Raw genomic sequence first — 14,000 nt, forward strand, 5'->3', positions numbered from 1 at the left:
ATAGAACCTCCTTTTTTTTTTATCAACAAGCATCCTAAATTATCTTGCCAAATTTCTTATGCTATTGTCAAGGATTTTTTGTACTAGGCAACATATTGGTAGCTTACTAGTAAGGTACAGGTTGGTATGATAATGCCCCATATCGGCAAATGGTATGCTGCTAGTGGTGAGACAACACTTGTACCATATGTTGACATAGTGCCATATCGAGCCTCCGTACCGTATTGGTATGTTACCAGCATAGTGACATATTTTCTGAATTATTGAGAAGTTGTCAAATTCTTCTTAGTTTTTTCTCTTGGCTCAATGATTCTCCAAATTATTCTCCAAAAATGAATCAATTAAGGACTATACAATTATTTCCGAATTCTACATGAAATTTACAATTTACTCGTGAATTACGAAAAATAAAAAAAATATGCATCACAAATTGATGATACAATGTATAGTTGCTAGTACTGATGCTTTTTACTATCATTTATTATTCTTGCCCTTCAATGCTTTTTTTAATTGAATATTACAAATATTGTAGAAACACATATTTTTGTAGTTTTACTTTTTTTTTTTTTTCAAATTCTTGGTTATCCAAACTCTTTCCGAACTTTTGGCAAGTTTCCCATATTGTTTATTGAAACACTATCATTAAGTGAATAATTCTTGAACACCGAATTTGTGACTGTGCTTACTGGTATATTAAGGTTTGCGTGGTACTAGGTGGTACAGCTTGTTACAGCAAAAATTGTTACTGTATAGCTGCATAATTTTTATATTGTTGACAACAGTGCTGATTTTGTTGTAAACATGCAAGCAGCATCTTCCTTTCTGTTAAACTATGGTTTGTCTGCTCTGAGATATATGTATATATTATTGGTTTTGTGAAATAGTATGGCTGAGTATAATATTACCTCCAAGATAGTCATGCCTATTTTTGGTCTTCATGTTGGTCTTTTAGTGGACAAAAAAGGTTTTTTCCTTATCCAGCAGATTTTAGTTTAGTTTCTCTGTTCGAATTGGCATCTTTTAGTTTCTGCTTTATGGTTTGCAGAAGCGTACAATGGATAGAGAGGGTTTTGAGAAACAGGTAAGAAAGTTCTGGATCTTTCATTCTTGAATTTATAGCTACAACCACTTAAACTGTATGTTTTGCAATATACAAAAAAGTCTTTGTTAAGCTTGGCTTGTGTTCTGGTTATGCAGAAAATGGCATGCCTAGAGCATTCATCATCAGGAGATGTACGGAGGAGGCTCTTTGAAAATATTGATGTAACATTGAGTGCTGGTTCAGCACAGACCTCATTGGGTAATTCTTATTCAGATATGTCAACTGCTTTATCACACACATCTAAGCATATGAGCTTGGTGGTCTTCACTGATGTGGTCTTAGATTGGTCTATGCTTGCGGTTAATAAGACATATTATGGTATTTAGACACAGTTCATCTGCGGTCACAGCAAGTCATTAATAATAATGAGTTATGTGATTGCAGAAAACATCCATGCCTCTGGAAGTTTTTGTGGTGGTGGACTCCGTCGGTCCAGCTTTGTCTTACAGGTTTGTCATACATATATATATATGATGATGAGGTGAAGATGATTCTCCATCGCATTTGATTTCAAAACAATTCTAGTGAATTTTTGCATTTTTAAATTTATTTCATGCATGATTTTCTTTTTTTTGTATCGACAAAATTCTGCATGATGGACTCAAATGCATGTACACATACAATCATACAGAAAAATGAAATTGAAAAGGAACAAAGACCCATGGTGATGATTTGGCCCCTCCTTGATGCCATGCTCTGGGGGGAGGTTCCAGGTTCAGATCATCATGAATTTGAATAGGTGGTGCTTCCAACGGTTTTCTTCCAAAAGGGAAAATAAGTAATGAAAATTATCTTCAATTGTATGGATTTGTTAATCATGCATTTTGAAATCTGCAATATTAAGATTTATGCATATCATCACGTGGAATTGAATATTTAAAACACTTCAGTAAGATTATCATTACCATACCTCTTGCAATGTCCCTGTGTATTTTTACAAAGTTGATCTAATAATAGGAAAATAGTTGGTAAAAATTTAATGAAAAGCTGAAATTGTGGCTTAAAAAAATCTGGCTGTGGAGATTGACTGTTAATGGTTTGTATTACCCATTCAAATAATTGCTCATTTATGTTAATGACTGTTTTCAAGCTGCAAAAAAATCAACAAATCAACCAATCCTTGTCAGTTTTCCATTAAGTATGCTTATAATCAGCAGACCTGGCACTTCACATGTATGAATCTCTGCCAAGATATGCCACATGTTGTTATAAGGGGTGTGCTGTACCAAATTGTACCAATAAGGTCCAATAAGGTACCGGAACAAGGCCAAATATCAAGACTTAAAACATTGGTTTATGCTGTATTTACAGACACGAAACAACTATATAGTTCTTACATCTTTGATAACCCCTTAAATTTTGTGGCATGTCAATGGATTTTGGAATCCATGAGATGTTAAGAGCCTACAAAAATGTTTCTGAGGTGCTTAAGGCAATGGAAATTGGGAGGCATCCAAATGTATAGATGGTAATTACAAACTGACAATTGATCTTGTTGTGGTTCTTCTACCTACAAAATCTAAACTAATACTCGTTTGCAAGTTTAGGTTTGTGAATCTGCTGTATTCGTGCATTATAAGGTGATAAAGTTAGAACTCAGAAAACACCCATTAAAGCTTGGGCCATCAAACCTTAGGGCATGTTTGGTTGGACGGAGTTGGACTTGAGAATGGGAATGGGAACAAGTGACTCCCATTCCAGCCGTTTGGTTGGGGGGAGTCTCATTTCCATTCCGATTTCGGGGGGAGTAGGAATATACTCCAATCCTCTAAAACCGAATCTCTACTCTATCCTAGTATGATTCCGACCGCAAACCAAATGCACCTATAATGTTGTTGTTAAAGGTTATATTGTGTTGCTTGCTTTTCCAGAAGAGGATGCCTTAAAGGAGGTTTCATGATCTAGTATTAGGATTATGATCAGCAAAATCACATGTTCGATCAATTAAATCAAAAGATGTGGAATAATACTAGAAGAAGAGGGAGAGCAAATGATGGTTTCTTGTAGATATGAAGATGTATTGGAGAATTACATAGTGAATTAAGGTGAACAATGAAAAAGCATGTGACTCACCAAATGCCTATTTTACATGATCCCCAAGAAGGTGGTCATATGTGATGTTACCAAGTGAGATCCCAAAGGTAAGATCTATCATTTGCATGAAACTGTGGGTGATGCTTTAATTGGATATTGATGATAGCAAGGTTTGTTATCTTGATAACAGACCCCTTATCAGTGGTGCCATGCTGATACAGTATTGGTTTGCCCGATGTGGGGTTGGTTCGGTATATGGAGACTCAGTATGAAGGGCATACCGAGTCTCGTTTTGGTATTGGCATGGAACAATAGCCTAGTACGTGGTTGGCATGCACTAGTACGACGAACCTTGGATGATAGGTTTGCATGATTGCTTGATAAGTTGCACTTTTCATATGGTGAAGGCTCTTAACATTAAGAACTTGGAAAAGTGAGATTCTTATCCATCTAAAACAAGTGCCAGATATTTCACTTTAAGTAAAATCAGGCCATTACTGGACAAAGAACCATGGTGTTACATAAAGTGTTACAATTTAAGAAAGCATGACCATGACTATTGTTTCCCTGGGGATATTATTATTGAGGGAAATTTAATCGAAGCATCTGAACTAGCCATACAAGTTTTGGTTGTGTCCTTCAAAGAAGGGTAGAGGAAATAAACATTGGTATAGGTCTGTTAGACCTATAGATGGTTGCAGATATAATGGAATTCTTTGACAAGAATATCAATCATGAATTCTTAGAGATTATCATCACCCTAGTTATGGAATCCAATCTTGTTGGTTTATGCGTTTGCGGAAGCCACAAGCTATTAAAGAGTCTTATCCACTCAAACAAGCCACTGAAACAAACCTTGATCTTGTTGGTTATCTTCTACCTGGATGGAACCTCCCCTACACTGAGGGGATGAGAATTTGATTATCCATCTGCTAAGCACCATGAATCTCCTTAATAATGGCTATGGTTGTTGCTTGCCTCGACATGGCTATTTAAGAAAAGATTGAAGTTGTGAAGAGTGTCATACTGACAAGTGCTTGATTTTTACTCTTGGAGTAATGGAATCGCTAGTTAAGAAGTGGACAGCGAAATTCTTGTTTAGGAGAAATGAGACATTCCATGGGTGCAAATGATTAAAACGGGCCTAGGTTGGTCCAAACACTGTCTAGTTGTCCTTGTTTACAAGGTCGTCAAAAGCAAAAGGTGTCCTCAAGATGACAAGACCCCTATATTGCCTGAGGTGCTAGGCATCAAAAAGGTGTTTGCCTGAAGAAAGCAAAGTGGTAATGTAGGAAAAGTCCAATAACTGCATTAGAAACAAATGTATTTATATCTGAAAATAATATAAACATCATAAAATTACTTATTCGTGTTTCAACATTCCTAAATCACGATCATCTTGAGCATTGGATATCATGTTTCACATCTAATGAAACAAGAAATCAAAATATCACTTCCCGACCCGTAATGTGGTTCTATATAAAAGTTGGCGAAAATAAACCACTGGACATCCTAACTAGCTTCAAAATTCAAATAGGACTGTGAAATACCACTTCCCGTAAATGTTACATGCTTCTAAACAACACATAAAACAAAATAATAAACCACTTACTATCCTTGAGCAGCCCCCTGTTTATAAGAGGTCCAGGAGACCAAAATCAACATCAAAATAAAGCTAACAAAGCTTTAAAAGGATGGGCAAAAAATATAGAAGAGTAGTGCTGGACATCAGATAGGTGCTTGCTTAGATGCCTCTCGCTTAGTCCTAGGTGCTTGCCTAGGTGTTGCCTTAGTGAACCTACTTCTCTTGAGGATTGTTGAGGTGCTTAGGGTTTTCATCACCTCGGCCGAGCATCAAGGCAAGCTCCTAGAGAACTTTTGACGTTGGTGCTTCTTTAGTTGGCTTTTTAGCTGAGTAAACTTTAGCTTTGCGTCATATTAGATTTTTAGGTTTCAAATATAGTTTGGCGGACAATGGACTTTAATCAGTTAATTAGTTAAATTTGATATATAGTATTTGTATACTTAATTAACATCATCCATATTATTGAAATGATGTTGAACTTAAATTTAATTTAGGCCAAATTAACTCCTCATTCATTCTTTCCTTACTGATTATTGTGTGTCTTCTTCCTGCATCCATCATTTCCATGGGCTCACATCCCATGACATGCAGGATGCTTGCAAACTACCTGAATATCATCCCAGTTGCTTCTAAAGCTTGGTGGCACCAAGCATTCACCAAGCAAAACCTCTTGCTTCCCTGATAATATCTGCTTTCCCATAAACTTCCAGCCCTAGGAAATCCATTATAATCTTGCAATAGCCCAGACACATAAGTTAACTGCAAAGAGAGCATTTGGTGAAGTCAGCAGATCACTTCCTAATATGCGGCTGCATATATAAGATTTTTTAAACATTACTAGTTTTGTAGATCTTTGTAGTTTAGGCTTATGAAATATGTTAATTGAAGTAAGTACAATTTATATTCGAAAATAAGAAGTCTTAGGGATTGCTGATAATTTTTTGGTGGATTGTGAGAAACTCTCCAATAGTGTAGCTTGGGATTGGGAGGGTCGTATCTTCGAGATGATAGATGATGGAAACTTCTCATTGGCTAGTTATATACTTTTGTGGTGCTCTTTATAAGAAGATGCTTGGTTTTTGATACTTTAAGAGCTGAAATTTGCTTTCTTTTGTTGATCATTAGATAAGGTGCTATGTTATGACTGTGTCAGCACTTGCTTTAGTCTTGGTTGGTCTGCATTATTGAAAGAGTTAGAAGCAGTACTTATTGTCTTTTCATTAGTTGTATCTCTAATTAATAAGTTTAGGTTAAATCTCGTGAGTTTTTTAACTTATTGATTATGTTTATGGTAGATTGGACACCAATTCATAAAGAAGAAAGGTATTTGACCAATAAGCCCTTTAATTGTGCTCTGGTTTGAGAGGAAATAGAAGCCCCTTTTAGGTTTTAAGGTAAGAATTGTTTGCGGGTGTTGGGTAAATTCAAACTGGAATGTTGGTTTGGCTTGTGTTAATTAAGGAGTCAACCCTCCCCTTCCCCACCGCCCCCCCCCCCCCCCCCCCCCCCCTCTTCCCCTTGGTCTGCTTTTACTGCGTACTACTTAAATCTGTAACATATTGGCTATTGTTTTTGTTGGCCTATTACTGGCTAGCTGCCAGCCCCAAATAATCAGGATATGGCTTGATTACTAGGCCATGTTATATTCTGGCGAGCTGATACTATCATTATGTCAATTCTGCTGTTAACTGTGGACTTCTATTACCCCATGTGATGCATGTCTGTAATTTATTTTTTCTTTTCATAAGTTGATATTGGACTTATCACATTCCAGACCATTAGAGATTAATTTGTGAGGCTGCAGAGGAACTCTTCCATATCCAAAATGTTTAGAGTTTAGACAACTAAAGTGGCATTTTTCAGATTGATGCCTCCTAATCAAGGTTTGTTGTCTCGGTACTGAACTCTGTACCGGTGCCACACTAGCACAATGTTGGTATGGCATGGTACGAAATTTTTTTTGTGCGCCGAATGTCAGTACGCTACCGTTACCAGGTATCAATATTAAATTGGTATGGTATGATACACCTCATACTGATCGGTTCGGGCCGATACGACATACTATGCTCCTAATAAGTTAGGTATTGCAGTCATAAGGTTATTGTAGCTTTGAATATATGATTATTTAGATATGCATTGCATGTCTTTTGTGTTGAATGCCTAGCTTTTTATTTGAACCAATTTTTGTGATTTAATAATTTCGACCTGAGAATCTAGGATTTTAAAAAGCTAACTGCTACATACAACCATGTCACTATTTTGCTTATGTTTACAGAATGAATTAGCGTTGGATGGTGCTCGAGTTATGGGAATAGATGTTTCTAGACAAATTTTAATTGTCTCAGGGAAGGCACCTGGAGTAGGAGGGGAGCATATTTTAAGTAAGGTATGTGATAAATATTGGAACTAAAACCACTTACAGGCTATAGCAGTGATTACGTCAAAGATCAAACTTGTTCATTGCTTATTTTATGCTTTATATTCTGACGCTTTTCGCTCTTTCTGCAGATTAGCATGTTAGTTCCGAATGGAATTGATAAAATCCATCTTCCTCCTGATACTAAAGCTATTAGGGATCTGTGCTTCCTTCCTAATGGACTTGCACTTCTTGCATCATTGGGCAAGAAGCTATCACTTTTCAGGTCCATATGCTTTTTATTTAGCAGAGTCTTTTACTTGAATGCTCTGCTTGGTAATTTTTCGTGAAAAGTTAATTCACACAATTAGGTTCTGTTCATTGCAGTGTGGCAAGCAACAATGTTGTCCTCAGATATGAACTACCGGTATTTTTTAACCTCAACAGATATATTGTTTATATGATGTAATCTTTTATAAGTACCTTCACATGGAATGCTTATTGGAATTTTGATTGAATGACTTCGGATAATTTTTTTTTTGAAATGCTAGTTGATTAGTAGATACCTTTGCATTTTAAGAAGGTAGACTAATTCTAGCAAAGATGGGCTCTATGCTAATATAGCATTGACTTGTTCTGAGCTTGTCACCATCACTATTATTATTCAAGAACAATCTTGCTTGGGCTCTATGCTAATATAGCATTGACTTGTTCTGAGCTTGTCACCATCACTATTATTATTCGAGAACAATGTTGCTTATGTGATTTTGTCAATTGTAGTCTTATTCTCTCTGTCTCAGAAATTCTAACATGCCTTTAGGGTATTAAATGTTAAGTTTTGCTACACAAGCTACTCTAAACCATTCTAGCTATTGCCTTTGCTTGCTCATCTTAATAGTGGAAGAATTTAGTTATGTTCTGTTTCTACATCCTAGAGGGTTATGTTTTGTTAGTGTATATGGCTTGTGTTGAATGTTATTTGTATATGTATAGCTTCTTCAGGAGCAAATTTCCCTGTTATTATGGTCTAGTAGCTAAAGAACATGACAATGTTTGATGATATGATGTATTTCCAAATTCTGAAAGATTCAAAAAAAATGCTTATGTACTTGATGTTAAGGGTGTGAGGGTCAAGATATATGATGACTATAAACGGATGGTCATAGAAATACATATCAAATAGTCCCGGAAACTTGTAATAAGAAAAAGTAAACAATCCATAGTTTTTATATTGAAAATACATATAAGATAAATTTGAATTACAAAATATGTACCACCATCTAGTCCCTCATGGAATGTCTATGTTGATTGTAGATGCCAGGATCTCTTTTGTAGCCTTGGACTTGACTCTAGCCTAGGTGTTGGATCCACCCTTGCATTCAATAATCCTATCCTCTTGGACAACTACCCTGATATTGATGCTCTATCTGATATTGGGCTGACCATCCCACCTGAGAAAAGATCGCATAAGCAAAATTTGACCCGTAATCTTGCTGAGGCTATGGAGGGTGGTAGACACTTGAATATGAGACATCTATCAAAGGATATGCGTACAAGTAGTACACTAGCTATGTAGAAAAGGATACGATGTACAATGAAGATCTAGAGATGACCAAGGATCTTATTCTGCGCGCCATTTCATTAGCTGTAGCAGTCTCAGATCTTGAACCACCTTGAGGGCCCATCTCCTACATGTTATCATATCTTTGCAGGCTTTAAATCATGCATTGTGGTTGCATCTTGCGTGGCATGAGTTAAACGACTCATCGATGAGTAGATTCATACTATATGGCTGTGAGTGGTGTGCATCCCCGCATGTTCACTACTACCTCTCTGCTTACCAAATACATCTTAACTGTCATTGGCATCATCATTTGTATTGTGAGGCACTTGGGCATCTGAGCGCTCGGTGACCTCAGAATCTATGTGAAGGGGATCCTTACCAACCCTCTCCAGTGGATCTACATCTTACTTTCCCTTTCTTGTTTGCTTTCTTTCCGAGGGTGCCCTTGACTGACCGACTTTGCTTGATGGCTTGACAAGCCCTCGAACTTGACTGGCCCTACTTTCCTGATGGGATCGAGTTTCATGATGACCTCTCCTCAGCATCTGGGTGGTCTCAAGTATAGATCCTTGTGATCCTGATTAGCTCCCATCTGAGCTCTGTTATTGTACTTACTGCTAGGCATGGGCACTTGTGAGTGTGACATGCATCTCTCTGCCTGGTGTTTTACATTCACCCTAGCCTCCTTTGCTATCACTAGCTGGTTGAGGATGTGATCCTGGCTTATTAAGCTGTGGCTGCTGTGACCCTCAAGCCAATAATGAATCCTCGTCATCTTATATAAATTCATTATGAAGCCGGTCATCATATTTTAGCTCTACCTTTGCATGGATGCATTTTAATCTGAGTTGTAGATTACAGTGCACGTCAACTAAGTCATCAAGTCTCTTCATTGTTAGGCGGTCCCTCAGTTTGTTATTGTAAATTAAGGAGAAGGTTGACTAGTTGCACTCGTAACCATTGGAAGAGAATGTTTATAAGAGGATCTGGATTGCTAAAATCCTAAAGTTTTTGGATAACAACCTAAAATGGAACACCATTCAATTGCAAATGCAATCAAGTAAATTTCAATTCAGACATAATTTATCATGAAATATTAGATCAGTTAGAGTTTGTGTCCAAAAATACATGGTTTCATATTGTCTTTGTTTGCCACAACTACCTTCTCACCAAAGCTATTGGAGACCTCCCTATAAGCTTTAATATAACTGCTTCTGGTTTAGGTGGACAGCCCGGCAAATAAACATCCACAGGAATTAGATTTGGGAAACATACACCAATTATGGCATCAAATCTTTGGTTGAGTTGATAAAGTATTATTCCTATTAAATTTACTTATCTCTAGGCATCTGGCAGCAATTTTGGTATCAAGCTCCACCTTGTAGATAACACCGAGCAAGCAGTCAGCGGTTCCTAATCTAGGTATATTCCTGGGACAGTATATTTGAACCTTGGATTAAGATAATAGGCTGCCAAGGCATGCAAATTTAATTAGCAAAGGAAGGATTGCATGATAATATGTCATAAGAATCAACAAGAGGATTGTACTTGGATAATCTATCGGAAGCAACTCCTGGTCCATCTAGCAATTCCATTTCTTCTCAATGATGTTAATTTACTCATCAGCATGCTTTGGATCCACTTGCTTAATCTTGGCCTTGGCGGTAATCATCACTTGAACAAAAAACCCATTTGGGAATACTTCTCGTCATCCACCACCCCGAGTCCTTGGTACAGAGGTGCGAGTGCCACCTAACTACTCTCTCGGCTTGCTTCCAGAACTGTTAGCTTGTTACTAACCTCCTCACATGGCTCGCTTTCATGTCACTATGGGCATATTTGCTTTTCTGCCACTTTGTACTCATGAATATTAGGCAAAGGCTTGCCATCTTCTAAATGAGGCTGTCAAGTGTAATGTAGTTTGTGGCGACGTGGGTGATTGTTGGCCTCAGTATCTTACCTCCTAGTTTGCTTCCTCATTAGAGCCAATACCCATGTATGGTTATCTATGGATTTAGTGATGGTCTAGTTTGTCTCCAAGACATGTTTCACCTTGTTCCTATATCCATCGGTATTTGGTTTAAGCAATGGGCGGTATATGGGGTGCAAATAATAGTAGCCTCTTGATCATCTGAAAATCTCCAATGGCCTTATACTGTAGTCCATTATAAGTAACCACTTGTACAACATGCTGCTCCTTTATTTGGTTAATGATATGCTCTATCAAGCTTAAAATGTATTAGGCATTGTGCGCCTTGTTAGAAGAATCAACTGAATTATCGAACAATGTCTTCGTGTCACAAATGTCAAAAAAATGATGATGCTCACCTGTTGGGCCCTGTCGAACCATCGCATATCAATGCCAACTTGTATGCATCCCACTTTCTTTATTAGGAGGCTATCTATTTCTCCAGCTCTCCCTTATTATTATCAAGCAACTCACCATAAAGCCCTCTTGATATTGGAGGATCAACAGCTTGACTAGTTATCCGAATAGAGCTCACAACAAAATTGTAGTGAGTGTTGTCTGTAGTATTTACAGGAATGTGGCTATAATGGAACTAAGAAGCAATAGCTCTCCGCATGCCCATTTTCTTATCCTTTGATGAGTATGAAATTAATCCTCTACTACTTTGAATTTTTGCTGGTAAGGTATGTGGATCTAAGTCATGAATACTGATTGTTGTTGCTATATCTCTGGGTTTCTTTCCCTTTTTGTTGTCAAAAGTCCTAAATTAGATGCTTTCTAACTGTCACCTGTACCAGCAGCCGCTGATTGGCTCCTTATATAGCCTGGATATGCCTTGACAGACTTGAAACTAGAACCCTCTTGTACTATGGGGGCCAAACTGTACCATGTGCATGGCTGCCTCCTCTGCCACTGATTATTTAGACTGTTCTGTAAAGCAACCTGAATCTGGGCCTTCTCCTTATCATCTGGATCCAATACCTTATAGTCCACCTGATCTCTAGAGTGATAAAATGATAGCTCATTTACCCAACAATCAATCTTTGCTTATTCTCTATATTTTTCTTCTTTGCCCTTCTTAAAGTCATGAAAGTGCTTTCATCAACCATTGAACCTCGTGGACATCTTTTGCTCATAGTCACATGGGATAACCACTAGCCAAATGCTGCTTTAATCTAGCTGTCTCATTCCCTCTCCACTTTGCATTGCACCACTTGCACATCCAATGATGTTGGCTCGAAATCATTATACCATGCAACCAATCAATGTTTGCATCCTTATCCTTCTTTCTTGAATCCATTTCTACAAGTTTGATAGTGCACATCATAAACCACCTCATTCATTACTACAAATTACGTAAAATGGATTTGTACTTTTTAAAAAATATATAGATTTTAGACATATTATTGACTTTATAATCTAATGTCACCTAATAACTATTGTAATATATAAAATAATGTAAAAATTGTATGCGTTTTCTTGAAAAAATACCAAATTACCAATGCACATTGCCATAGTTTTTGGGAGGTCTTTTCCAAACATCCCTAGGTTTTGTCCTCCATGTTCCCTCCATGGATGATCATCTTGTTTGCCGTGTGAAAGATGTAACTGATCATTCAACTGATGTAACCCCAAGGACAGGGTTGAAGGTTCCAAACTAAGAAGAAAGAGAAAAAGATTTGAATAGGAGGCATAGAAGAAGGAATGAGAATGACGAGGAGCTGGAATCCACACTTAGTAGAAGTGGTAGTGGGTGCAGTAGTGAATACAGGTGTGGATGCAGGGATGCAAATGTCTCCAAAAAGTAAAAAAGAATGAGGTAGTACTTAAGAAGCAGGTGCTGGGATGAATTTATGAAGTGGGTACAGCACCCTAACTAGAAGTTTCCTGCTCCTTGAATTCCTTTATAAGAAAGTTCTAAGGTTGGTCTCATAGTTCTTTATAGAATGTGACCTAGTTGAAACTAATGGGCAATCTTTATATATTCAGGACCTTCCTAATCCAGCCTATTATTATACTTAGACTCTGTTGACAGATATGAACTAACAGAATTTCCTGATTAACTGAAATATTAACTTTCCTGATTAAAAGGAGTTTCCAGTGGAGTTCTATGGTTATAGTTTTAAACCGGCGAAGTTTCTCTGAACACTTTCCTGATTTTTATCCCTCAAATAAATCACAATGTAAAAATAAAACAAAAACTAACATAAAATTCTGTATACATCATACAAACTACCAAGACATTCCAAGCTTTGTTTGGACTAAATCCAGTACCAAAAGCAATTTTCAATTCATGGTTCTTCCTCATATTGGATTCAGGTTTGGTATCTACAGATTTATTATATAGGTTATCAAGCTCTGTTGAGAAATTTTCACTCCTTTTTCCACCCTGTTTCTCATTTCATTAGGGATGGCTTTTCACTGCTTCTAAAGAGAACTTGATGAATTGTACTTTCCAGAACTAACAATATTCTAGTTACTTTTCATTCGCTACAATGGACTTAAAACATTCTGCGCTTCTTTGTCAAATTACATAGCATTGTAACATAAAACTTACATATCAATGTTAATATTTTGTAGAGTCCTGCCTGGTCATGCTCAAGGGATATTAACAGTCCGTATCATATTTATGCTGGATTGCAGGTATTATTCCTGTATAAACTTGTCCTTCACATTATAAAGTAGCTCTTGCTTTTGTTTGCAGAGTGTTTTAAATCATAAATTTAAAGTGGCTGGTTTCTTCTCTCATCACAGAATGGCATGCTTTTAGTGTTTGATGTTCGTCAAACTGCACAACCAATGAACTCCATAGAGGGCCTGTCTAGGCACCCAGTTCATACTGTGCACTCTATTGGTCTTGATAATGGAGCCAATAGAGTCCTTACTGCTTCATCGTTAGGCCCCTGTACATGGGAGATTGTTGGTAGCAGTGGAAGGTTAGTAGTAGTACACTTGATACACTTATCTGATGTATGAAATTTGTTTAGAATTTGATATCTAGAACCTCCCAAGAGAGGCATGCCATTTGTTATTGCTTTTGAGAATGCTTTCTTGTGATTTTCATTTGCTATAATTCCATTAATTATGTTTTTTTCCAAGTAAATCAAATTATTTTGCTATCATGCATATTACTCTCCATCCATTGCAAACTTTGTTTGATTTTTCAGTTAGGAAGCACTCATATATATCGCAGCAATATCTAGAATTACTTGCACATATTCCTTTCATCCGATAATTGATCTTATTTTTGCATTTTTTTTCTCTTTCTTGACCTCGTCTGCTCTTTGTCCGTTGTCCATATTATGAGTTTCATCTTTTGACAAATATAATTCTCAACTCTTACTATGTTACTATGCTCAAATCAATTGCACTTCTGCAGATCATTAGGGG

The 14,000-nt window shown here is 37.1% G+C and overlaps 1 protein-coding gene across 8 annotated transcripts in view; it reads left to right on the plus strand.

Moving 5' to 3' along the window:
• The window catches only part of LOC103714133 (Transducin/WD40 repeat-like superfamily protein), a 51,490-nt gene that overhangs the window by 21,576 nt on the left and 15,914 nt on the right, over positions 1 to 14,000 (plus strand). For 4 of the 8 annotated variants that reach the window (XR_005510724.3, XR_015976231.2, XM_039123671.3 and 1 more), the window contains 8 exons: positions 1,046 to 1,081; positions 1,198 to 1,300; positions 1,487 to 1,551; positions 6,997 to 7,107; positions 7,230 to 7,363; positions 7,465 to 7,504; positions 13,191 to 13,253; positions 13,365 to 13,546. Coding sequence is in view for 3 of the 8 variants with exons in the window: in XM_039123671.3 (XP_038979599.3) it covers positions 1,046 to 1,081; positions 1,198 to 1,300; positions 1,487 to 1,551; positions 6,997 to 7,107; positions 7,230 to 7,363; positions 7,465 to 7,504; positions 13,191 to 13,253; positions 13,365 to 13,546 (734 nt within the window). In the remaining 5 variants the exon portion in view is untranslated. Of the gene's footprint in view, positions 1 to 1,024; positions 1,082 to 1,197; positions 1,301 to 1,486; positions 1,552 to 6,996; positions 7,108 to 7,229; positions 7,364 to 7,464; positions 7,505 to 13,190; positions 13,254 to 13,364; positions 13,547 to 14,000 lie in introns of all 8 variants that reach the window. The other 4 variants (XR_015976230.2, XR_015976229.2, XR_015976228.2 and 1 more) reach the window with 1 other exon arrangement.

Source organism: Phoenix dactylifera, chromosome 3, assembly GCF_051530095.1.
Source record: "Phoenix dactylifera cultivar Ajwa chromosome 3, Ajwa_hap1_PhDact_Kaust_v1.1, whole genome shotgun sequence".
In the NCBI taxonomy this organism is placed as follows: domain Eukaryota; kingdom Viridiplantae; phylum Streptophyta; class Magnoliopsida; order Arecales; family Arecaceae; genus Phoenix; species Phoenix dactylifera.